At 59.7% G+C, this 24,792-nt stretch overlaps 3 protein-coding genes across 7 annotated transcripts in view; all 3 read left to right on the forward strand.

The window, feature by feature from the left end:
• The window catches only part of PLEKHM2 (pleckstrin homology and RUN domain containing M2), a 40,295-nt gene extending 27,480 nt beyond the window's left edge, over positions 1 to 12,815 (forward strand). For 3 of the 4 annotated variants that reach the window (XM_070384971.1, XM_005888920.3, XM_070384970.1), the window contains 15 exons: positions 173 to 359; positions 1,636 to 1,695; positions 4,711 to 4,939; positions 6,050 to 6,889; positions 7,148 to 7,217; positions 7,363 to 7,453; positions 7,799 to 7,863; positions 8,183 to 8,271; positions 8,896 to 9,028; positions 9,212 to 9,402; positions 9,719 to 9,784; positions 10,348 to 10,507; positions 10,830 to 11,009; positions 11,097 to 11,213; positions 11,857 to 12,815. In XM_070384971.1, the coding sequence (XP_070241072.1) occupies positions 173 to 359; positions 1,636 to 1,695; positions 4,711 to 4,939; positions 6,050 to 6,889; positions 7,148 to 7,217; positions 7,363 to 7,453; positions 7,799 to 7,863; positions 8,183 to 8,271; positions 8,896 to 9,028; positions 9,212 to 9,402; positions 9,719 to 9,784; positions 10,348 to 10,507; positions 10,830 to 11,009; positions 11,097 to 11,213; positions 11,857 to 11,991 (2,613 nt within the window). In that variant the 3' untranslated portion in view covers positions 11,992 to 12,815. The remainder of the gene's footprint in view (positions 1 to 172; positions 360 to 1,635; positions 1,696 to 4,710; positions 4,940 to 6,049; positions 6,890 to 7,147; positions 7,218 to 7,362; positions 7,454 to 7,798; positions 7,864 to 8,182; positions 8,272 to 8,895; positions 9,029 to 9,211; positions 9,403 to 9,718; positions 9,785 to 10,347; positions 10,508 to 10,829; positions 11,010 to 11,096; positions 11,214 to 11,856) is intronic. The other variant, XM_070384969.1, reaches the window with a different exon arrangement.
• Positions 12,816 to 13,367: 552 nt separating this feature from the next.
• Positions 13,368 to 18,716, forward strand: SLC25A34 (solute carrier family 25 member 34). 2 transcript variants are annotated; one of them, XM_005888875.3, is made up of 5 exons: positions 13,760 to 14,877; positions 15,474 to 15,539; positions 15,649 to 15,801; positions 16,202 to 16,336; positions 16,963 to 18,716. In XM_005888875.3, the coding sequence occupies exons 1-5, from the start codon at positions 14,500 to 14,502 to the stop codon at positions 17,143 to 17,145; spliced, it is 915 nt and encodes a 304-aa protein (XP_005888937.1). In that variant the 5' UTR covers positions 13,760 to 14,499; the 3' UTR covers positions 17,146 to 18,716. The 2 variants fall into 2 exon arrangements, with proteins under 2 accessions (XP_070241073.1, XP_005888937.1); XM_070384972.1 differs by lacking the exon at positions 15,649 to 15,801 and having other exon boundaries at positions 13,368 to 14,877.
• Positions 18,717 to 18,848: 132 nt separating this feature from the next.
• Positions 18,849 to 24,080, forward strand: TMEM82 (transmembrane protein 82). Its single transcript, XM_005888919.3, has 6 exons — positions 18,849 to 19,581; positions 19,733 to 19,805; positions 20,011 to 20,185; positions 20,947 to 21,355; positions 22,507 to 22,694; positions 22,964 to 24,080. The coding sequence occupies exons 1-6, from the start codon at positions 19,494 to 19,496 to the stop codon at positions 23,054 to 23,056; spliced, it is 1,026 nt and encodes a 341-aa protein (XP_005888981.2). The 5' UTR covers positions 18,849 to 19,493; the 3' UTR covers positions 23,057 to 24,080.
• The last annotated feature ends 712 nt before the right edge of the window (positions 24,081 to 24,792 follow it).

A 24,792-nucleotide genomic window follows, 5' to 3' on the forward strand; every position in this document is an offset into this window, starting at 1 on the left:
CATTCACAATCCTCCTCTCAGCAGTTTATTTCTGGATTTAGTACCGTAAGCACGTTGATTTCCAAAGAAAAACCAGCCTGGGAGAGTGTGAAGGCTGGTCCAAGGAAGGCCATGTATTCAGGCCCCTGTGGCCTGCTGGCACCCCAACCTGCCTCTTCCTCTCTCTCCCCAGGATGCCCCTTATTTAGACCTGGCCCCCTACATGCCCGACTACTACAAGCCCCAGTACCTGCTGGACTTTGAAGACCGCCTCCCCAGCTCAGTCCACGGCTCAGACAGCCTCTCCCTCAACTCCTTCAACTCCGTCACCTCCACCACCCTGGAGTGGGATGACAGCGCCATCGCCCCGTCTAGTGAGGGTGAGTGCCAGGGCGGGAAGGGGCCGGCCTCTGTTGTGAATGGATTCTAAGCCGCGTAAGCCTGGCCGGGGAACATCTTTCTCGGCTGGTCCAGTGGTGGAAATTCAGAGTTAAACCAGGCCAGTCACTTCCCGGCTCTTCTCTTTCTCAAAGTCCCAGTGGTGGCTCAGAAACTGATTCTGGCGATCAAAAGCCACGATGAGATCTTATGAATGTTAGACCCCTTTTCAGAAGGCTGCAGACACGCACCAGGGCAGTTGTCTGCGGTCAGGAAGATCAGGAAGGCAACCTGGAAACTTCCTGACATTTCAGGGGTGAGCACTGCCCACTTTGGGGGTGGTCCTACCCTCGATTCTAGGTAGAAAAGGCTAAGCAACCCCTGGAAGGAGGGAGAACCCAATGGGTCTCAAAGTTTAGAGGCAGACTCGCCCCCATTTCCCCTGGTCCATCGATTTCTGAGTCCCTCCTGTCCTTGACAGCGTGTCAGAGGCAATCACACACGTGGCAGCAAAGACCAAAAAGAACATCCTCATGTCTGTAGTCATTTGTTGTCTTAGTCCAACGGCTGGTTGGAACAGCCTGGTTTCTTCCAAACCTTTGGCCTCTGTTGATTTGTAAAACTGGCTGTTGCCCCATGTGGGAAACCAGAGCCGTTTATGTACTGCACCCCACCTCATCTCCAGCGAAGGGGCTCCAAGCACCAATTCAGCCCCAGGGGCACCCAGAATTGCATCAGCATTGAGACCTTGACCTTCTTTGTTTCTGCCTGTGATGTGGTCCTGTCTCCCGGGGAGGGCAGTTACTTTCAGTCTGGTGTTAGCTAGATTTGTATTACTCTCATAGGAGCAGGAGATAGCAGCTCAGTCTGCTTGGATCGGGCTCAGGGAAGTCGGCGGGACATGCCTCAAGGGAGCAGCCAGACTGCCCAGCGACAGAGGTGTCCCTTGAGCCCACCTCTTCTTAGCTGCTGGGTTTGGCGGGAAGGAGAGCAAGGGGTAGGAAAGGAGGTTAGGTGCAGGGGAGCCATGTTCTTCCGGGCTTGGAACGGATTGCCCGCAGGTCTTCCTAGGGGTCAGAGGTCACTGGGCCAGTGCCCGAGCTGAGAAGCAGGTGGGCTCCTTGTAAGTTCCCCTGAGGTGGTCAGAGAAAATACGGAAAGTTGAATTTTTCCTCTCTTGTGTTCTTCCCATGCCTCCCACCCTGTTGCCCCCCACCCTCCCTGTCCTGCCAAACTACCTGTGTTTCTAATCTTCAGTTTTGTCCCTCGTTTTTGTAGATTATGATTTTGGAGATGTGTTTCCAGCAGTGCCGTCTGTACCCAGCACAGACTGGGAAGGTGGGACAGAGTCCGCTGTTACCCTCTTTTCCTGTTTTGCAACCTTTCCATACCAAGCTTGCTGCATGATTCAGAATCAGCTTGTTATTTATGATAATGTCAATGATCGTAATAAAGCCAAGTCTGGTGTTCTGACAGATGGAATTCTGCAGTAGAACTTGACCTTGAGGCTTAGGCCAACCCTTTCTCCCAGTGCAAGATTCTTCCCTTTATGCCATGGCCTTGAGTCGCTGAGCGCATTTTGGGGACACACGGATCACCCGTCCCGATTGCAGTGCCAGTCATGCATCAGACGTGTACGGGGACTACCAGCTGTGGGGCCCTCGTGGGGAGATTGTTCAGGAAAACACTGCCTTTGAACATGGGGGTTGCGAGCTCCTTTAGGTCAGACGCGCTTCTGTGTTACAGACATCAGGAGGCAGTGCAGACAGCTTGATCCACTTCTTAACGGCTTCCTCGTGGGTGTTTTTGGAGGAGATTGAGGTCTGAATGAGGGAAATTGCCCTAGCACGGCTGAAACATCCTCTTTGAATTTTTAAGGTCAACTAAAGTGAAATCTGTCAGGCACTTCCCTGTTGGCCCACTGGTTGAGACTTTGAGCTGCCAATGCAGGGGGTGTGGGCTTGATCCCTGGTCAGGGAACTAAGATCCCAAATTTCACGCAGCGTGGCCATAAAGATTAAAAAAAAAAAAAAAAGAAATCTGTTCATCTTTCCACCCTGTCCACTAGGTGGCAGCAATGCTTGGGCCTTTTTCTACTGGTGACGCCACTTCTGGGCTTGAGAACAGCCCTGAAGCTATTCTTGGGATTCCCATGACTATTCCAAGCAGAGGACGTATTTCTGAGAAGGTTAATCCTTCCTCCTTAAAGCTGAGGCCAAAACCAGACCCCCTGTTAATAAACAGCCCTGCCCTGAGGGCCACTTCTGCCCAGGATGGGTGCGGGGTCGGCCTCCGGAGGAGGTGGTGCCGGCTGGTCACCCTGAGCCAAGGGACGGCGGTTCTGCTCAGAGCTGGCCCCTGTGTTACAGCTGTCATCTGAGTCATGGATGATGGAGGCTCTTTTCCCAAGTAATGTGAGTGTGCAGTAGCTTGGTTTGAGGAAAATAAAATATAGCTTTGAGAAAAATAAATTTATGTTATCTGGCCAAGAGAGTAGCATTAAGGAGTCCCCCATTTTAAGTTGAGATTAGCTTGAAATCCAGAATTCCATCATAACATCATTTATCCTTTCTGCCTCTCTTCTTGCAGCTCACATGCTGGGCATTGATCCCCACCCCCCCAGGTCTAACAACTAACCCACTCCTGACCCAGCTACTTTCCTGTGGCAGTCACTCGACAAGCAGGGCCTGACCCTCTGCAGCCCTCCAGAGCTCCTGTGGCCTGAGAACTAACAGCCCAGTCGCACCGCTTGCTCGGGCTGGGCTGGGCTCTGGGGTGGGGTGAGGTTGTCCCAGCAGTGACCACCCACTTTCCTGGTTCCTGGAGTGCTGACGATGCCCTGAGCCAGTTTGGCAGCTTCCCTGAGGTGGCTCTGTCTTCTCACACCTGGAGAAGAGCAGGATTTGGAGGCAGCTCCGGGCCCTGGGGTGGGGACTGGGGAGGCCTTTCCAAGAGCCCTGGCTTATGTACAGAACTGGTGGGTATCCCAGCCGGGACCCCACCACGCCCAATGATCTGCTTGCTCCACTCCTGGGACCCCTCCCCTGGACAGCTGCACCTCTCGGGGTCGAACAGGAACATGTGGACTTAGCAAGAGCCTCCTCTCAGACTGAAGGGCAGGCTTTTCTGCATCTGAGAAACAAGTTCTGGGGGTCCCTGGAGATTTGAAGAAAGGCTCCTATTTCACTCATGTTTCTCTAGCAGAGCTGGCAGCTGCTCTTTGCCCCCTCCTTTGGCCTTATATTAAAAGACAGTGTACTTTTGATGCCATGCTGCGTCAGCAGACAGCTACCCCGTGGCTTCCCAGATTGGGCCCTTCCAGATGAGGCTGAGGGTGGGAAGCCTGTGCACCACGTCTCCTCTGGCAGATAAGGGCCAGCAAGATGTGCGCAGGCTGGCAAGTGGGGCATGAACATCCTGTGTCCTTTGCCATCAACCATCACCCGAGCTATCCTGCCAGCCTGGGCGGCCTTCCACCTGCCACTGGATAAACACCCCCTATGCTTCCATGCTGACACTCCCTCCTCTCAGTGTCCCGTTCCAGGGACCTGGGATGGACAGTTGAGGGTGGGAGGGCTGAGAGGGGGTGGGAGGGGGTAAGAGACCAGCTCCTCTCCAGAGGGCCTGTCTCCCTGGGGGAGAGTGCCCAGGGAGGGCCAGTAGGCAGGCTGAGGTTTGAATGAAATGAAGTTCTCAGCACCTGACTCTCAGGGGAGAAGGGCCCACGAGGCATCTCTGCGGGGGCAGCGACTCTGCACATCTTTCTCCCACCTCTGCCCTCTTCACTGTGCTCTAGGTCCTTCTTCCTGCCCTTCCCCCAGCTCTTCAGCCTTAGACTCCTTGTCCTGGCCTCTCAAGTCTGCAGCCCTCATTTTCTCGGATCCTGGTTCTCTTCTCTCCTCCTCTGTCCCTCTGTATCTGCCACCGTGGGGGTCCCTTCAGAGGACTTTGGGTATCTCAGTCCTGTCAAGGGCGTGTTGCGCTAATGGAGGCTCATGTTAGCCTGCGAGGCGTGCGGCCCATCTTCTGAGCCATCAAGGTCACCACCCCCGTAGGGCTTAAACCTGGAGCCTGCTTAACCTTGAGGCTCTTAACTCAAACTCGGCCAAATTGTTGAGATCTGTGAGAGGGGGGAACCCAGAGGGGGTGGCGATGGCGTTCCTCCAAGTTGCTCTTGAAGCACAAATCCCACGTCCTGCTGGCAGGAGGCTTCCACTCCTGAAACGGGGCCACCCCGGTCAGAATGCTCTGGGAAGAACTCGCCTGCCTCCCTCCCGAGATAAGGCATGCTTTGGGGGCCTGGGTTCCCCAGCTGGTGTCTGAAGGGCTGTCTCGTGTTTCCTGTTCTCCCAGACGGAGACCTCACAGACACTGTCAGCGGCCCCCGCTCCACCACCTCAGACCCAACCAGCAGCAAGGCTTCCACCAAGAGTCCCACCCAGCGCCACAACCCCTTCAATGAGGACCAGGCCGAGACTGTATCCTCCTCCGACACCACCCCTGTGCACACAAGCTCTCAGGAGAAGGGGGAGTCTCACACCCCAGACCTACCGGACACCTGCACAGAGCTCGAGGTCATCAGGTCAGCGGGGAGGGGGCCCGAGAAGCTGGGTGAACGTCCTGGTGTCCCTCCTGTCTGCTCCTAGCATCACTTTTTAGTCCACACAGACTAGGACCCACCCCCTTTCACCCCGAGGACATTTGGCCCTCTTCCTGGAGACCAGGTACCCCTCCCTGTTCAGTAGTTCTTTGATCAAAGGAAAAAGAGGGCCCAAGCCTAGAAGATGGGTGGCACAGGCAACAACACAGACGGCTTCAGGGGCCAGGCCCAGGCTGCTGGGGGCATTTGTCCAGTCCATCCAGAAAGCACCTTCAGCCTGGACTTCTTTCCAAGGGAGTTCTTGGACATCAATGCACAAGTTCTGAAATCTGTACCAACTCTAGTTGAGCATGGCTCACTGAAAGAAGAGCATCTTCATCACATTGACGGGGATGTAGAAGGAAGGAGGAGGTGGATGACAAGGTTGGAAACTCTTGGCCAAGAGCCTCCTCGGCTCTCTGACCTCCTCCGGCTCCTGCTCTTGAGTCCCTCCACCTGAATAAGAGGGTTCCCGGCCCAAGGTGGGGGGAGTTGCTCCCCAGTGATTGGAGCCAGGAGTCCCACTCCCAAAGGCTGGTTCAAATCCAGAGCAGCTAGAGAGGTTCAGACCTAGAGTTGCTTAGCCAGGTCCATTCCAGCCAACTCGGAGCCAGGAATTTGAGCTCAAAAGAATTTGAGTCTTTTGAATTATCCATTTCAATACCTAATGTAAAGTGAGGTCAGCTCAGGGTCAGCCCACCTCCTGCGGGGAGTCTGAGTAGAGGGGTCACTGGTCTGACCAGCCATGGCCTGTTTCCATTCCTGAGAGCACTTTACCCTAGTGTGCCACCAGCTAGAACTCACAGGACCCACTCAGGGGTTCCCCTGTGCCTTCCTCATGCTGGCCCTGCCTCTGCCAGCAGCGGGAGGTACTCGGCGCCTGAGCCGCGGTTGGCCCCTGGCCCAGGGTCCCATGCCTAGTGCTGCCTGGGACTCCTGAAGCTCTGATTCTCTGAGCTCCTTGCGCAGGTTCACCTGTTCTGACCCAGCCCACCTTGTTGCCCTCGGTACCGGTTACCCAGCTTTAAACCTCTCCCAATCACTACCATCCAGGGTCACCAAGAAGAAGAAAACAGGCAAGAAGAAGAAGCCCAGATCAGATGAGGAAGCAAGTCCACTCCACCCAGCCTCCACCCAGCACATGTGTGCCCGGCAGGGCAATGGCGACCCCGTGGTCAGCAGCCCAGGCCCTGGCCAGGGCTCCCCAGACACCACCCTGGCCTCCCCGCCACAGGAGGGACAGGGGCCTGGCAGCACAGTGGAGGGCAGCGAGCGCTCAGAGCCCGGCCAGGTGGGCCTGCTTATCCCCGAGATGAAGGACACCTCCATGGAGCGCGTGGGGCAGCCCCTGAGTAAGGTCATCGACCAGCTGAACGGGCAGCTGGACCCGGCCACCTGGCGCTCCCACGTCGAGCCCCCGGACCAGTCCTTTCGGACCGGCTCTCCCGGGGACGCCCCGGAGAGGCCGCCATTTTGCGACTTTAGTGAGGGGCTTCCAGCCCCAATGGACTTCTACCGCTTTACCGTCGAGAGTCCAAGTGCTGTTACATCAGGTGGCGGCCACCATGACCCTGCAGGGCCTGGCCAACCGCTGCATGTTCCTGGTAGCCCTGCGGCTGCTGGCCAAGAAGAGGCGGGGGGAGGAGGAGGACCAGGACAGACGCCTCGGCCCTTAGAGGACACCCCGGGGGAGGCACAGAAGCCAGAGGCCCAGGAACTGGACGCCCAGCTGCCCCAGGACGGTGAGGGGCTGGAGCCAGAGCCTGGGACCCAGGAGGCTCTTTGCAGACTCAAGGGAGACCAGCCCAGCCCCTGTCTGAGCAGCGCCGAGGACTCTGGGGTGGAGGAGGGCCAGGGGAGCCCTTCTGAGATGACCCACTCGGCAGAGTTCAGGTGAGCCAGTCTGTCTGCGCCACATGTGTGAGCCATGGCTCTCCTTGATCAGGGCACGCTGGGCATCTGCCCTCCAAGTAGGCCAAGCACAGCTCCTGGAAGACCTAGCCTGGGCTGGGAGGTAGGAAGGGGTGTGGCCCTCTGGTGTCGCCTCACCTCCGTGCGCGCATCATCTCCGTGCTCCCTTCGTCTCCGTGCGCCTGTGTGGGCCCTGCTCTAGCTGACGCCTCATCCTCCCAACACTTGTCCCCCTCACAGAGTAGACAACAATCACCTGCTCCTGCTGATGATCCATGTGTTTCGAGAAAACGAAGAGCAGCTCTTCAGAGTAAGTCCTGGGATCTCAAGAATGAGCAAGAGCCACACAGGGAGGGCACGGCTGGATGGGCCCTGCGCCTGCTCAGAAGGGGGCGCGGGCTGTCCGGGGCGGGGTGTGCACCTCGGGGTCTGACCTCTCTGCTCCGGCCCCTCAGATGATCCGGATGAGCACCGGGCACATGGAGGGCAACCTGCAGCTGCTATACGTGCTGCTCACAGACTGCTATGTCTACCTGCTCCGGAAAGGTGCCTGCCGCCCCGGGCTGGGCCAGGGCACGTGGAGGATGAGACTGACTGCTTCCTCATTCCCTGCACCTGCCACCCCCCACCAAAAGCCTCTTGCCTCCCACCCCTCTACCCCCACCCCGCTGCCCCCGAGTATCTCTCCGCTACACGTGGGACTGGGCTGTCAGTATCCCAGGACGTGAGCCTGGGGGCCCCTCCATGAGTACCCCATGTCATTCTCCTACCCCATCATTTCAGATAGCAGGGCGAGGGCGGGTCCTCACTGAGAAAAGATCTTGGGAAATGGGGCACGGGGAGGGCAGAGAGGCCCCCAGGGGTAACGAGCACTGGGGTCTCCTCTCTCAGGGGCCACAGAGAAGCCATACTTGGTGGAAGAGGCTGTTTCTTACAATGAGCTCGACTACGTGTCGGTGAGTTCGGGCTCCGCGGCTGGTGTGTGCTGTCTGTAGGGCTCCGCAGGCCACCCAGCCTCGGAGCTGCAGAGCAAGGCCGGCCCCTGGCCTCAGTCCCGGGGGGGTGCCAGCTCTCATCTACCCCCCGGATGCCAAGGATAAGAACCAAGCCCATGGGTCCCTCTTCCTTCTCTGTACATCCGAGCATCCCTGCCCACTGCTTGGTGACCCCAGTCTGTGCTTCTTCCCTCCCCAGCCCGCCCTCTGTCTGGCCATGGCTGCCCCTGTGGCAGCCGCGGCCAAGCTCCGTGTGCATGTGGGGTGTGGTTTCCGGCAGGTGGGCCTGGACCAACAGACGGTGAAGCTGGTGTGCACCAACCGCAGGAAGCAGTTTCTGCTGGACACAGCGGACGTGGCCCTGGCAGAGTGAGTGACACGCCCCTTCTGCCGGCCAGGAGACAGAGCATGCGCTACTGGCCTGGCCACACCCCTGGGGGTGGAGGGTGGGAAGTGGGCTATGAAGAAGTAGAAAACAGAGACGTGTTTCGTTTGGAGCCTGCGGTCCGGGCAGAGCAGCAGGGGGGTGACAGACACACTGACCGACTGGTGACCTCAGACCCTCAGTGGCCCCCACAGAGGAAAAGAGGGCTGTCAGAATCACCCCCACAGGACAGAAAGCACAGCCCCTGCTTTGGGGCCACGGGGCCACTCCTGCCCCACGTGCTTCCGTGGGAAAACTGTCTGTCCTGAGGTCGGGTCTTCATCTGAGTCCTGCTGCATCACCTCATCCGGGCTTCCCTTGTGGTCAAGACCCAAGGTCCCTTGGCCATTGTGAAGGGTTAGGTTTCCCAGACCACCGTTTAATGACCAAGGACTGCTGCCACCTCATTGCCCCACCCACCACCTTAGCCACCTTAGCTCTGGTTCCAGATGGGTCCCTCCCCTCAAACCCTGTGACCCCTTCAGGTCAGACATCCTCAGGACTAAGCCCTGTCCCTGTGAGAGGTGGGGGCCCCAGGCCTCTGACAGCAGACCCCACTCCCCGCACAGGTTCTTCTTGGCTTCTTTGAAGTCAGCCATGATCAAGGGCTGTCGGGAACCCCCCTACCCCAGCATCCTGACTGATGCCACCATGGAGAAGCTGGCTCTGGCCAAATTTGTGGCCCAGGAATCTAAGTGTGAGGTAAGAACCCGGGGAGGAGAGGCTGTTGTCCCCGAGATGCGAGCCCTGGTGTCAGGGTCACGAGGTGCAGACAGCGGTCTTTCATGTTTCCCTTCATCTGCCTGCAGCAGGCTCTCCCCTCCACCCCAGCCTAGCCACCTCCCCAGCTGGGGTGTGTCCTCACCCTGCCCCCTCCCTCCCCAGGCGACTGCTGTTACTGTGCGCTTCTATGGGCTTGTGCACTGGGAGGACCCCCAGGACGAGTTCCTGGGCCCCACCCCCTGCCACTGCTCACCCCCCGAGGGCACCATCACCAAAGAAGGCATGCTGCATTACAAGGCAGGCACCTCCTACCTGGGCAAGGAGCACTGGAAGACTTGCTTCGTGGTGCTCAGGTGAGAGCTCTGGCCGGAGGTTGGGGTGGGGGACAGCACCCTCCTTCCCACGGGGATCCTAGAACTTCTCTGTGGTGTCAGCCACATAGGGCCAAGGAAGCCCAGGCCATCTCAGGTGCAGACTAGGGCTGCTGTCCCCAGGTCTGGAGGTACATGTTCCCTGCGGTACCTCTGTAGATTTTCCACCCTCCCAGCCACCCCAGCCTCCTTGGCCTCTGGGTTTCAAGCCCCAGCTTGCAAGGATCCCCAGGATGTAGGCTCTGCAGGCCGCCAGATCCCAGCCCAGACTCACCCCTGCCCCATTGTGCCCCTGCAGCAACGGGATCCTCTACCAATATCCTGACCGCACCGACGTGACGCCCCTGCTCTCAGTGAACATGGGGTAAGTGTCCTGGGCAATGGGGTTGCTGGGCAGGTATTGGGGCCTGTGTGGCTGCTGAAGGTCAAGGTCTAGCTGGGCCTGGGGCTCAACTCAGCCCCACCCCCACTCAGTGCCCTGGGGTCTGCTGAGCTCTAGGGGAACCTGGGGGAGGCAAAAGGAGCTCCCTGCCTGGAAAGGATCCAGTCTGATGGGGAGGCAGTCCTTTCCCTGGGAAGCGCCTGACCTAAGGGGGAGATGAACATACACACACCTGGAGGGACCATCAGGCCCACGAGGGGCAACATGTGCTGATTCTGAGAGGGTGGGGCTGAGAGCTGATTCTCCACCCCTCACCTGGCCCTGTTCAGTATGCGGAAGGACTTTGGTAATCCTGGAGATTAAAGGCGCTACACAGAAAAGAGTTGGGGCAGGGCTGCCCAGCTGTGGGGTCTGGACCACCCTCTGGTGTCCTCCAGCCCCAGACTCTGGGGCAGCCCCAGGTCTTCAGGCCTCGACCAGCCCCAGGAGCTCCCCTGTGCCACCTCTGCCTCCTCGACCCGTCTCACCCTCCTCCTCTGGCCCAGGGGGGAGCAGTGCGGTGGCTGTCGGAGATCCAACACCACGGATCGGCCCCACGCCTTCCAGGTCATCCTCGCCGACCGGCCCTGCCTTGAGCTGAGCGCCGACAGCGAGGCTGAGATGGCCGACTGGATGCAGCACCTGTGCCAGGCCGTGTCCAAGGGGGTGAGCGCCTTCTCCCCTACCCCCAGCCCGGGCCCCCAGGGGCCCTTCCCTAAACCCAGACGCATCATAGAGCAGCCTCCGAGGACCAAAACAGGACCTCCAAGGACCAGCCCAAGAGTCCACCCTGGAGCTTAGGGCCACCCGTGGCCTGACACTCCCACCATCACCGGGCCAGCCCCTGTACTCCTGAGGTGGGCGGAGTCTGCTTGACCTCTGGAGGGCTGGGCAGCGGGGCTGGCTGGCCCCTGAAGCAGGGTGTCCTGGTGCAGACCAGCCCTGGAGAGCTCCAGCTTGCCCCTCCCTCCCCCCTCATCCCCCCCAGGTCATCCCCCAGGGGGTAGCTCCCAGCCCTTGCATCCCTTGCTGCCTGGTAATCACCGATGACCGCCTCTTCACATGCCACGAGGATTGCCAGACCAGCTTCTTCCGCTCCCTGGGTACTGCCAAGCTGGCTGACATCAGCGCTGTGTCCACTGAACCGGGCAAGGAGTACTGCCTCTTGGTGAGCCGGGTGAGGGGGCAGGCGATGGAGGCAGGCCCTGCCACAGGAGTGCTGGGTCTGCTCACCTGGGGCCCCTGCTCTGCCCAGGAGTTCTCCCAGGACAGCGCGCAGCCCCTCCCACCCTGGGTCGTCTACCTGAGCTGCACACCTGAACTGGACCGATTCCTATCTGCACTGAACTCGGGGTGGAAAACCATCTACCAGGTACCCAGCTGCCAGAGCCCTGCAGAAGGGAGTCCTTCCGTGGGCAAAGGAGCCCTGCACGGCACAGACCAAGGCAGGGGTCAGGGGCCCAGGGAAGCACTGAAGTAGGAGCTCCGGGAGAGACATCTGTAGGACCAAAGGGATAGGACACTAACTCCCCGGGAAGCTGAAGCTAAAGCTGAGCATCGAGCTCAGGAAACGCCATTCTTAACCTTCTCAGTCCCCATCAAAAAGCAGGAATTAAGGGCTTATAGTGGGGCTAGAGCTGTACTCAGATGGTGGGGGCATAGAGCTCAGAGCCAGGCTGAGGGGGCTTCATCAAACTCCTGGACAGATCCTGGTATGAGCACATGCTATGCTGTCCCTCAGAAGCTTTGGACCCACCTTGGGCAGAGCGCACTTCCACAGGGAGACTCCCAGGCACAGAGCCTGCCTCCTGGTGCCACCCCCAGCCCCCATCCCCAAGAGCTGGTGCACCCCTGTAAGGAGGAAGCTCAGGGAGTATCGTCCGGTAGGCTGGAGCCCTCCTTTCTCAGCAACATGGACGTAGTTCCAGGGCAAGTTTACACCTGGTGCGGAGGGACCCCTTGGCTCCCTGAGAGCTCTTGGCGCAGCCCTCAGATTCCTGCCACACCCCACACAGGTGGACCTCCCCCACAAGGCCATCCAGGAAGCCTCCAAGAAGAAGTTCGAGGATGCCCTGAGCCTCATCCACAGTGCCTGGCAGCGGAGCGACAGCCTGTGCCGGGGCAGAGCCTCCCGGGACCCCTGGTGCTGAGGCTGAGCTGGCTGGTATCCTGGGCGGGGCAGGAGAGCGGGGCACGTGGACGGTACACAGTCATCGCCGTGTCACTGAGCTGCTCGGGGCCAGGCCCCCACCCGTGTTCCCGGGCAGCCAAACCACTGAGTGGGGCTTGAGACCCGGTCTCCCTCCCAGGGACCCAGAGTGGGTGCACCACACCCTGGGCTTCCTGCCTGGCAGGGGACAACTGGAAAGCGCTGGGGCAGAGGGTCCGAGCCCTATGGGCTCTGCAGATGCATGGCCTCCTCCCCGCGGCCACTGCCTCAGTCCACGAGGGGGAGTGGAAGGACTGGGAGGGCAGGAGCCCCTTCCTCCCCTGGGTCAGGGGCCCGGGCAGAGGCTTAGGCCGCCCTGGGGGCTCTGAGTGCCCGGCCATCCCTGTTCATGTTTGAACATTGACCCGGCTGGGAGGGAAGCTGGAACACCGAGGTCTAGTGCATGTCTGCTCCTCACTAACTCTATTCCCAAGCACACTGCTGCCTGCCTTCCAGACTCCACGGGTGACAGGGGTGGGGGGGCCAGGCTGGCCCTCCCTGGCTTCCAGGAGGCTCTGCATGTCCACGGCCCCTCCCTGACTCCTTCCAACCTGGCAGTGCCTGTGGGGTCCGAGACTCAGGCTGTGTCCTTCTGCCGGGAGTATGGCGGGGTGGGGAGGAGGGCTTGGAGAGGAGCAAAGCCCACCAGCCTGTGACAGCTGCTTGGCTGGAGCCAGGTCCTTCCCAAGAGGGGTCCTCTGGGGAAGAGGGTCAGGTGGCCTGGGGTTTGTTTTTTAAAATAAAATAGACATGTTATATTGCCAAGACTTGTCACTGGCCCTTTTTGACCAGGGTGGAGGTGAGGGATCTCCGACTCTTCCTCTTAGGCCCCTCGGCCCTCACTCCTCATTGATCCCACAATTGCTCTTCCGTGAGATGCTTCTGGGCCCTCCCTGGCAACCACAATGCTCTGCGGAGGAGTTCAGGCACTGGGAGCTTCTGGGCCTTTGCCCTCCCTCCTGCTTCCTGCAGTGGCTGGGTGGGTGGGGAAGCCACCAGCTCCAGTCCCAGGACTTGTCTGCACTCCCCGGGCAGGGCACTCCTCCCCTCCTCCCCAGCTGTGGGACCTGAGCACCCGCCACTCGGGATAAACCCAGGAGAACCCAAGCTGTCCCCAAGACCTCTTGTTGGCTACCACCCTGGGGCTGGCCAGCGGGTGCCCAGCCTGCCCGGTCTGGGAGGAGCTCCTCAGCCCTTAAGCCCCTCAGCACTGTGGCCTCCAGGGCTTCAGGAGGAAAAGGGTGGACACGTGGAAGAGGCAGGTGTGGAGGCCACGAATGCGGAGTTCTGGGCAGCGTGGCCCTGCCTCTGGTTGTGATTGGAACTTGGTGATGCGGGGTGGCCCCAGCAGGAGAAAGGTCCCCTGGAGCAGAGGTTGAGATGGGCACGGTGGTGCTGGCTCCCCCTGGGCAGCCTGGCACTTGGCAGTAGTGCCCAGAGACGGGAGGCTCCAGCTCACCAGACACCAGGGGCCATCTCCACGCCTGGGCCTCTGCTCCAGAGAACCACAGCCCAGGAGCGGCCCCACCAGGAAGAGGGGAAGGACTAGGAGGGCAAGTCCTGGCCAGGCGAGCAACCAAAGCCACAAAGTCACTCGGTGAGACACAGCGGCTCTTATTTTTCCATCTCCTACCCACCCAGGGTGATTGGGTGAAGTATTGTGCTCGGAGTTCTTTACACATCTATAATTCTTCAAGGAACTTCTGCAGTGGGTGTCCATACCCCGACCTTAAAAATGGAGAGACTGAAGCTCAAAGAAAGGAAGTACTTGCTTGGGTCACATGTAACAGTGGAGCCTGGGATTTCAGACCAGTTTCACAGGCCTCTGGAGCCCTCTGCTGTCACTTGGCAGTGGGAGCACAGGGCACGGGAGCCAGACCAGAAGACCAGGGCCGGGAAAGGGGACATCACACGGTGGCAGCGGTGGGAGGAGCAGTTGCTGAGATGTGGAGAGAAGGTCCCAAGCAGCTGCCTCTTGCCCAGGGCCCCGAGCTACAGCACTGGCCAAGCCAGAAGCAGGCACCAGCCCTTTGCCCCAGGGCCGGAGAGAAGGCTGGAGGGCCAGAGGAGCAGGAAGAGGCTTCTCGGTTGATCAGCACTCTCTGCTCGCCCACAGTCTCCCTTGGGGCCCAGGTGACCTTTCCCCCAGATCCCAGGGTCCAGGCCCTCCCCTGCAGGGAGGTGTGGGGGATGGAGGCAGCTGGGATTGGTTTGGAGCTGGCAGGGGCGGGTCCTGGGCTCCAAGGAAGGAGCAGAGCAGGTGGACTCCCGAGATAGACCAGGAGCCGCCTGCCAGCCGGCGGCTTCTCTGACCCAGACCTCTGCCCTCCAAGACATGGCCCCAGGCTCCCTCGATCCCCAGCCCTGTGGCCTTGACGGGGTGAAAACAGCCTAAGCACCGCCACTTCAGGGCCTGTGCCCACACCCCCTGGCCCCTGGCCCTCAGGCCATGGAGACAGTGCCCCCAGCTGTGGACCTGGTGCTGGGTGCTTCAGCCTGTTGCCTGGCCTGTGTCTTCACCAACCCCCTGGAGGTAGTGAAGACGCGGCTGCAGCTTCAGGGGGAGCTGCAGAAACGGGGCACCTACCCTCGGCTCTACCGGGGCTTTGTGGCCTCTGTCGTCGCGGTGGTTCGTGCAGATGGGCTGTGCGGGCTGCAGAAGGGGCTGGCTGCCGGCCTCCTCTACCAGGGCCTCATGAACGGCGTCCGCTTCTACTGCTACAGCCTGGCGTGCCAGGCCGGCCTCAGCCAGCAGCCGGGAGGCACCGTGGTTGCGGGAGCTGTGGCGGGGGCATTGGGAGCCTTTGTGGGGAGCCCTGCTTACCTGGTGAGTGCACTGTCTCCATCCGCCCCCTACCCTGTGACCCAGCTTGCATGGGGGTGGCAGCCTCCTGGGCTGGCCTCTAAGGAACAGGTGGGGTGGGGCAGGCTGGGTGGGGCAGCTCCCCAGAACATCCCCACCCAGGCTGCCTGGAATCTGCCCTTTGGTCCAGAGCACCAGGGCTTGGCCCTGATCCTCACTCCCCTGGGGGCCCCACCCCACCAGTCCTGAGCCAGGGGAGGGGGTGGAGAGTGACAGAGGTCCCTTGTCTTCCTATGCAAGAATGAAGCCTCCCTCTGGTGAGGGCCCCCTGTCTGAGCCTGGATGCTGTCATTGCTCTTGGTTCTCAGAACAGCTTTCTAAGGGTGAGCAGAAAGGTCGCGAGAAGGTGAAGGAGCTTGTCCCAGGTCACACCTGATGGAGACGCAGGCTGCCTCCAGAGCCTCACCCTCAGCCCTATTCCACACATCGGGAGGTGGCAGGTGCGGGCTCAGGGAGGTCTGGGTGTCAGGGCCCAGCGAGGCATGCCCTCGACACACACAGCTCCTCCAGGCTCTCCCAAGTTACCATCCCCAGGCCCTGTGTCACCTCTGCCCTCACAGGTCAAAACGCAGCTGCAGGCTCAGACGGTGGCCGCAATGGCTGTGGGGCACCAACACCATCACGAGGTAGGGACTGTCTCTCCTCAGAGCTCCCTGAGCTGGGTGGGCTGAGTGGGCTGGGCGGGCTCCTGGACAGGCAGGGGCTGCCCAGTGACCCCATGCCCTCTCCCCACAGAGCCTCTTGGGCGCCTTGGAGACCATCTGGCGGCAGCAGGGCCTGGCAGGGCTGTGGCGGGGCGTGGGTGGGGCCGTGCCCCGGGTCATGGTCGGCTCGGCCGCTCAGCTGGCCACCTTTGCCTCTGCCAAGGCCTGGGTGCAGGAGCGACAGGTGAGGCTCTGGGGACACCTGTGTCCGCCTCCACACACAGGAGTAGGAAGGGCTCCTGCCTTCCTTCTGTCTGTCTGTCCAGGTCTGCATCACACCCGCCCGTCTCTACCTGGACCCTACATAGGGAAGCCGAGGTCATGGTGACAGACGGGGCACCTTAATAAAGCTGAGGGCCCTGGCTCTGCCCTCAGGCCATGACCCTGGCTTTTGGGTCCAGCAAGAGTGGGGAGTCGGCAGTGAACCCTGAAGCTCAGGGGGGATGGGGTGGGGAGGGGAGTGGCTGGAGGGGCCTCCTCTGCCCCCCAGGTCTTCTAGCCCCCAGGTGCTGAGATGGTGGGGTGATACCACGTGGGTGGGTGGAGGGCAGCTACAGGGGTCAGCAACCTGTATGTCCCCACAGTGGCTCCCGGAGGACAGCTGGCTGGTGGCCCTGGCCGGGGGCATGATCAGCAGCATAGCTGTGGTTGCTGTCATGACCCCCTTCGACGTGGTCAGCACGCGGCTGTATAATCAGCCAGCGGACGGGGCAGGCAGGGTAAGCAGGGGACAGAGTGGGGAGGGCTGGGTGCTGGCGAGCACCCCCAACACACACACCCAGGGCCAGGGACATGTGGACATGTGACCTACACGCACACACATTAATTCGGCTTGTTTGCTGAACACCCATGTCCCAAGCATGTGCTAAGCATTTTCACGTCCACATTTTAATTCTCTCCTCACAACCACCTTCATTTTCCTGATGAGGAAACTGGGGCTCAGAGACATCAAGTGACTTGCCTAAGGTCACACAGCTCGTAAGTGGAGGAACCTGAACTGGAGTCCAGGCCTGACCCCACAGTCTCACTGACACACACAAGTCCTCATATACACTGGTACAGGATGTGTCCAGCACAAAGGTGCCCTCCACAGGCTGCATTAGGGATGAAATCCACCTGCATGCCAAGAGCCACACTGAGCACCTGTCCTGGGGCAGGGGCTGCCTGGAGGAAGCAGGCCCTTTTGAACTTTCACACCCCAAAGGGACACCTTTATGTGATTCGCGGAGCTTGGGGGCAGTGCCTTTTCCTGAAGTACCACAAAGGCCTCACACAGACACATGCCATTGTGCCAGCCAGGGCCCCACAATGCCTGCAGTGATGTCTGCCCTGTGTCTGTCCCCAGGGCAAGCTATATGGCGGCCTCACCGACTGCCTGGTGAAGATCTGGCGGCAGGAGGGCCCCCTGGCGCTCTACAAGGGTCTGGGCCCCGTCTACCTGCGCCTGGGCCCCCACACCATCCTAAGCATGCTCTTCTGGGATGAACTCCGGAAACTGGCCGGGCGGGGCCAGCACCAGGGCAGCTAGGCGGTGTCCTTCACCCCAGCACAGCCAGCCACTTGGCAGGTCGCGATGGCCTGCTGCAGCTGGGAATGGCTGTTCCATAGCCAGCCCAGGCCCAGGCCTTGCCCCAGGACCAGGGAGAGAGTGGTCAGACAGCTGTGGTCAACCCAGCCCCTGGGCCCCCCTAGGGCCAGCGGACCCACCTGGAATCACCACCTACTCCATTCTCCAGAAAGTGTTCATCCTTCTCTGTCCCAGGTTACCTTATCCCAGAGCCTTACTCGTCACAATAACCACTCCAAGGTGTGAACAGCGCTGTGAGCTGGGTCACATACAATATCAACTTGCTTACACAGTGAAAGTGAAAGTGAAGTCCCTCAGTCGTGTCCGACTCTTTGCGACCCCATAGACTGTAGCCTATCAGGCTCCTCTGTCCATGGGATTTTCCAGGCACTACTACTGGAGTGGATTGCCATTTCCTTCTCCAGGGGATTTTCCCAACCCAGGGCTCGAACCCGGGTCTTCCACATTATAGACAGACGCTTTACCGTCTAAGCCACCAGGGAAGTCCTGGGAGGTAGTAAAATTCTGTTACCAATGAGGAAGTGGAGGCTCAGAAAGGTGAAGTGCTTTGACGAAAAGCCTCGTAGCTTTGAAGGGTCAGAGCTGGAACTGGAACTCACCTCTGCCCACCCCCAACCTGTGTGCCCTTGGTGAGAGCCAGGACCATGGGGGCTGGAGTGCCCCTGAGGGATCACTGCACACGTGGGGAGGTCCTGGGGAGCACCGTGAGGCATTGGGGCCATCATCTGTGTTAGTCTGCCAAGGCCACCATTACAGAGCTCCTCAGACTAGGCAGCTTAAAGAACAAAATGTTCTTTTCTCACAGTTCTGGAGACTACATGTCCAGGGGTCAGCAGGTTTGGTTTCCTCTGAGGCCTCCCTTCTTGGCATGTAGACACCTGTCTTCTCCCAGGGTCCCCACACCGTCTTCCCTCTTTGTGTCTGGGTCCTAATCCCCTCTTAAAAGAACACCAGTTATATTGGATTAGGCCTCACGCTAATGACCTCACGTTAACTTAATTACTTCCTTAAAGACCCCATCTCCAAATACAGTCACCTTCTGAGGTTAGAACTTCCCTACATGAATCTGGGGTGGGGGAGGGGACACAACACAGCCCCTCAACTAAGGGCTTTTACTGAGGGTCTCCTAGACGCCCAGAACTGTGGGCATTTGCACAGATCCTCATGACAATTCTGAAAGGTCGCTCTTGATGTGCCCATTATTCAGATGAGCAGACTGAGGTCCCAGGAAAGGAAGCGACTTCCCCAAGGTAGTAGAGCTGGGTATCCTCATCCCAGACCCTTTCCTTTGTCCAAGCAGCAGCCACACTCCCCCCATGGGCGTGTCCCTAAGGCACTGACCTTTGTGCTACAGAAGTGGGCGCTGAGTGCCTGAAGAGGCAGGACTGGCTGAGGTCAAGTGGCCTGAACTGCCTTCCCCGCACACCCCATGTCTGCAAAGAGCTGCTCCCCAGGCGCAGCCCTACTGCACACTCCAAACCAATAAAGTTTTTCTATTTTGTCTACTTCAACGACTCCGCACTGCTGGCAGCCTCATTCTCTGGATTCCCGAACCCCAACCCGTGGCTGGCTCTTCTGTCTGGGAAAGGAGAATCCAAAAAAACTGGGGCGGCCCCACCCCTCAGGCCAAGCGAGGCCTGCCTGCCGCCTAGTGGACGCGAGGAGGATCGTCACGGCGGGCGGCTCTGCGGTGCAGGGGGACGAGGGCCTGCAGCTGGGTCCTGACGCTGCCCCATCCCACCCCCACCCTACCCCACCCCCACCCTACCTCCCCCACCGCCACCCTCCCCTCACCCCACACTCCGACCCTACCCCGCCCCCGGCAGTGGGAGGAGAGACACCCCTTCCAGGCCTTGGGCTGAGAAAGAGAAGCCTTAGGCTGTGGGGGATGGAAGCCCCCTTCCAGACCTTGGGCGGAGCGGGGAACCCCACACTTCAGGCCGAGAGGGAGAACCCATAACAGAGGCTGAGAAGGACAGATGAGGCCTGGGGCTTCAGGAAGGCGCTGTGGGGCAAGGCTCAGAGGAGGGTGAGAAAAGTGAGCAGGACCGAGACAGCCCACCAGAGATGCCCTCCACCCCATGCTGCCCAAATGGCACGCGCCTGGGCAGCGGTCTTAACTCACAGCCCCGAAAGTTTAAGGCCCTAGCTCTCATCCCTTCCCCTCCTCTGGGCTTTTGACTCCTCCCAGCTCCTCCCCTCGCCTCCATCACCTTTGCCCGGTGGTAGTGACGTTGCGGTCTCTCCGGTTCAGACCTGGCCGGAGGCTGAGCTTGATCCCCGCGGCCATGTTCTCCCTACTGTCCCCCACCTCCTGGCTCCCCAGCCTCCCCTCCCTCGACTGGGGCTCCGGCCTCCTCGACGCCCTCCTGCAAGGTGAGCGCCTCCCCCTTGCCCCTCAGCCCCGCCCCCTGCGGGACACCTGCTCAGCGCCCGGCTATCCCACCCACGTGGAGTACCCCGCCGCCTTGCCTGCCGGCTCCTCTAACCCTACCACGCCGCCCACCCTCCCTACTGCCCCCGTCAGGCCTCGTCGGGGCCTGCGCAGTCTCCATCCTGAATAACCTCCTGATGGTCTACTTCTTCGTGGGCTGTGCCAAGTGAGTGCTCACCTCCCCGGCCTACTCCCTGCGCCCTGCAACCCACACTGAGAAGAGGCCTCTGGCCTCTGGCCGGGAGGAAGAGGCCGCCCCTCCCTCACCCCAGGGAGTGGCTGGGAGCACCGGGACCCCCTCCAGGGACCAGGCTGGTGGTTCTGCACCCTCTGTCTGTCTCCTCTGCCCGCGCCCCTGTCTGTCTCCACAGCCACCCGGAGCTTCGTCTTGAAAAGCAGAGACTGCAGGCCCGTTGGGCGTCGCTGGAGACCGTGCATCTGGCAGGGCTGGCCCTGATTCTGACCGTTGTGGGGGTCCGGGTGGCTGCCCTCGTAGTGCTCGAGTTCTCCCTCCGGGCTGTCTCCATGCTGCTTTCCCTGGACAAGGTGAGACCACAGGGAGGTGGTGGGTGAGGACGGCCTGGCCTTGGGCCCTAGTTTTCACCCCGGAATGAAAAAACTGGGCAAAACTGTGATTGCCAAAGCCCAGTCTCCACTCAGAGTGGACACAGCCCCAGGCCAAGAAGATAACACAGCAGCTTGAGGCTGTCTGAAGCTTCCCACCAGCCAGGCACTGGCCTAGATGCTCTGAGTGCATCATCTCATCCTTATAACCATAGTGGGTAAAAGTTCGCTCGGATCCCAGTTTCACACGTGAGAAACTAAGGCTCAGAGAGGCAGAGTGGCTTATCCATGGTCAACAACCAGCAAGAAGTAGAGTCAGGCTTTGAACCCAGTTCTTCAAGGCTCCGAGCTGCCACTCTTCGGCCAGCAGACCAGTCCCAAGTAATAACCATGACTGAAATTAAGCTGAAAGAAATGATACGGTATTGAAACTTCCCTGGCAGTCCAGTGGCTAAGACTCTGTGTTTTTAATGTAGGGGCTGTGGTGAGTTCAGTCCTTGGTCAGGGAAGTAAAAATCACACATGCCTTCATGACCTGGCCAAGAAATAAATTTAAAAAGACAAAAGAGACGATCCCAGTAGGCTTGACCTGAAGGCAATATTTCCTCTTTGGGAACAATCCCTGAGGTTCCTTCAGGCTCCAGCCTCCTACAGAGTGGAGCATCTGTACTGTGACACCCTCTGGGTCCCCCCAGGATGACGAGCGGCCTAAGCCCCCATCATTGTCCCCCCTACCCTCCCAGGGCTCCCGGGACACCGAGAAGCTGCAGCTGTACCTGCTGTGCCAGTACTCGCTGGGCTGCGGGCTGACCTGCGGCCTGAGCTTCCTGCAGGAGGGCGCTCCGCACGGCACGCTGAACCTGATGCTGGGCCTGGGGCTGGCAGAGCTGCTCAGCACGGGCGCCCGGCGCCTCCGCCACCACATCTGCCAGCACTACGAGCTGCACGGCAGCCAGCGCTACTGTGGGATCTGCCTGGCGGGCGCGCACCACCTCCCCTGGCTGCTGGGCCGCACCCTGGCCGTGACCTTTATAGTGGGCAACCTGGCCGCCGTGGCCCTCATCAACCGGGACTTCCTGACCACCTCGGAGGCCGTGCGCTTCTGGACGCCTCTCACCATCTGTTACACCCTGCTGGTCATCTACATGCAGGGTACGGGCCACGGGCAGCAGCTGATTCACTCGACACTCACACCCTCCCGTCTGACCCGGGCCCGGTGCTGTGCTAGGCTCTGGGGAGGACGACAACACTCAGATCTGGCCCCTGCCATCCCAGAGCACCCAGTCTAGTAACAACAGCCATGCAGTGGACAGAGAAGGGTACAGGGTGCAGGGGGATCCCAGTGAGACAGTACTTGAATTGGGCCTCAAAGGATAAGCAGGAGCCCCTGGGAGAGATCACGACAGAGGGAATCATGTATACCAAAGCCCAGAGGTGATTCAAGGTCTGAAAACAGCAGGGAGGGGACGAGACTGGCCGGGTTCACAGGGCCCAAGGGAGAGCTGTCATCAGCCAGGTGAGGCAGTCTGTTCAGACGCCACTGCAGGGTTTTAAGCAGGGGCAAGTGACCTGTTCAGATCCGGGCCTGAGGAGGAGCCACCTGGCTGCAGGGTAGGGATGGGGCTGAAGAGACAGGACAAGGAAGGGCAGTCAGGCAAACAGGGCAGAGATGCAGAGGCCCTGATGTGGGAATGAGCCTAGCACGCCTGATGGACCACAAGAAAACTGGGATGGTTGGAGGTAGCGAGCCTGAGATGAGGTTGGAGAGTGGACTCCGATCAGATGGGGCAGGACCTCCTTGTAAGGTAAGGAGTCTGGAGTTTATTCCAGATGCAGGGGGACGTCCTGGGAGGATTATAAGCAGAGGAATGATTCCATCTTGTTAGTGTGTTTCGAAGGCTACTGGCTGCTGAGTACACGCTGAGTTGTGGGGTCCAGACTAGAAGCCGGGAGCCCAGTGAGAAAGCTGATTTGAGAGATGAAAGCAGAAAGAGCCTGCAGGGCTCACTGATGGATCGGACGTGGGAATGCAGGAAAGAGAGGAGTCAGGATGACTCCAGGGCGAAACCCTGGGTGGGCAGTGAGGCCCAGGAGGAAGAAATGCCTGGTGCCCTGTAGTTGCAGAGTGGAGATGGGGCGCAGAGGAAGGGAGGGGGGCTGCCTGCGGAGGGAAAGGCTCACGCCTTCCTTGGGGAGGAAAGCGGTGGGGGAGCTGGGAGGTCCAGGCCCCAACTTAGCCGGACCTCAGGGTGGGGCCGCGGGGATCAGGCAGGCGGCCAGTGACAGGGGCCCTGTGTTTGTAGAGGAGCAGCGGCAGCGCCCCGGCCTGAAGAGCCACGTCCAGACGGTGCTGGTGCGCATGTGCGGTCTCTTCGTGCTGCTGCTGACCGTGGGCCGCTGGCTGGACCTCCTGGGCATCCTCATCTCCCTGCTGGGCGAGCTCTGGTGCCTGGTGGGCATCCGCACCCTGCTTGATCTTTGCCAGATACAGGTGGGCACCCCCGCCCTGAAGGTCCCCCGGACACTGAAGCCCTGCTCCAGACAGCCCCAGGAACCTCACCAAGTCAGGGTTACCTTTTGACCCCTCAGAAGCCCAGGTCACTAGGAATGGGGTGATTGAGGGGCACCCCCACCCCATCCATAGCCCACCCCATCCTGTGCCCCAGAGCCCCAAATGAGAGAAAATTGGAGGCCTGAGTGCCCCCATGGGATGGGGAGATTGAGTGGCACCTCCATCCTTTCCTCCCTGTCTCCCCTCAGGATTTTCCACCCCAGAGGCCTTCGGTGTCAGCTCCAAGCCAGCCCCAGCCCTCAGCCCCTGCCCAGCCCGAGGAGGGGATGGCCACCTTTTGAGTGACCTCGGCAAGGACTTGGGAGTCTCTCAGGTCCGCTCAGGCTCACCTGGAGGCCTTGATCCCCGAATACTGCCTGGAGGCAGAGTGGCAAGGCTGCCCCCAACCTGGAGCACTGGGGATCCGCAGGAGGGCCAAGAGGTTTGGGGGCTGGGTCCCTCAGAGGGTGGGATAACCTGGAGGCCGCTGGGTTAACCTTTTCCTTTTTCTCAGGGCGGGGGAACAGATACAGGCCCCCTAGACCTGCCTTCCCAGGAGCACTGGGGGGACTTGTGTCCCCATGATGGCTTCCCCCGTTCCCCACCTCCCTGCCCTGTCCACAAACAATAAAGGTGACTTTCTCACATTTTTCTTAGAATCGTGAACACACTGAGAGGTGAAGCAGCTTGTCTAAGGCGACAGAGGTCTTCTGACTGGGGCAGGCTCCTGGGATGTGTGCCTAGCTGGGTCCCTGGGATTCAGGAATTTGATGTGGAGGTGGCTGAAGAGGTGACAGGGATGCAGTGGCATGGATGGGCACGTGGTCTAGGACCCCCTGGCTGTCTTGGGTGGAGGATACCCGTGTCCTGTCCCATCCCAGGTTGAGACCAGTGGAGGGGGTATGATGCTGGGCCTCTGTTGGTGCCCTTGGGTCCCCCACCTCTGACCCTTACATGGGGATCCTTCCCATCTCAGCCGTGTCAGCCTTGTATCCCCTGCAGGGCCAGCTCACAAAGGCAAGAGTATATGGAAGAAAGGTTAGGTACCAACAACTCTGCTTACCTGCTGTGTGGCCTTGGGTAGGCCACTGCGCCTCTCTGAACCTGGCAGAACAACTATCATCTGTTGGGCACTGTGCTAAGCATCTTTATTTTCTCATTTCATTTTAACGCAGACCCAACAGACAGGTACTGTTATTGCTTTTTATAGGGTTAGGGTTAGGGCTAGGGTTCAGAGAGGTTAAGGAAATTACTCAAGGGACCACAGCTAGTTAATGGCAAAGCCAGGATTTGAATTCAGGTAGCCTGACATTCAGAGTTCAAGTGCCACACAAGCTCCCTGCTCCTCACTTCTTATAGAAGAATTGGAGCCAGGGAAGTTAACAGAGGTGGGCATAGTAAATATGGCAGGTCCATTCCTGGTAAATTCTGGAATGTGGCTCCCACCACCTTTTGTCCAAGTTAACCTAAGGCTGTACTATACCTATGATCTCCTGGTCCAGGCACCAGCCCACAGAGCAGTTTGCATCCATGGGGATTGAGGGCCCCAACTCAGGGGTCCTTTTCCAGAAGAGACCCCATAGGGCAAAGGAGACTCCCAGCCAAGGGACTTCCAAACAGGTTGTGAGGGTCCAGTTGTCTGGGAGAGGCAGGGGAGGCACCTGGGAGGAGGCAGGACCTGGAGAAGGTTCTTGGAGGATTCCAGGTTCTGATGGAACTTCTCAGCCAAAGCCTGGTGCTTTGGAGCAGACAGAGTCCGGCCTAGGATTCTACTCCCTGTCCTGGGTGCACCTGAGATCCAGGGACCGACTGGCCCCAAGGCTGGACGGTGGTTCCAGCTCATTCCTTGAACTCAGAAGCTCAAGCCCAGCTTCTGATCCCCTGCTCTCCATCCTACTCCCAGGAGGCACATTGCAGACTCAGGGTAGCTGAGGTGGGGGAAGTGCCTGTGGATGCCCTTCCCCCAGTACAGGACCCAACCTCCCTCTGCCTGGGAGTGTGCTTGTTCCCTCTGGGCAGGAAACTTGCCTCAGTCTAG

Source organism: Bos mutus, chromosome 16, assembly GCF_027580195.1.
Source record: "Bos mutus isolate GX-2022 chromosome 16, NWIPB_WYAK_1.1, whole genome shotgun sequence".
NCBI lineage: Eukaryota > Metazoa > Chordata > Mammalia > Artiodactyla > Bovidae > Bos > Bos mutus.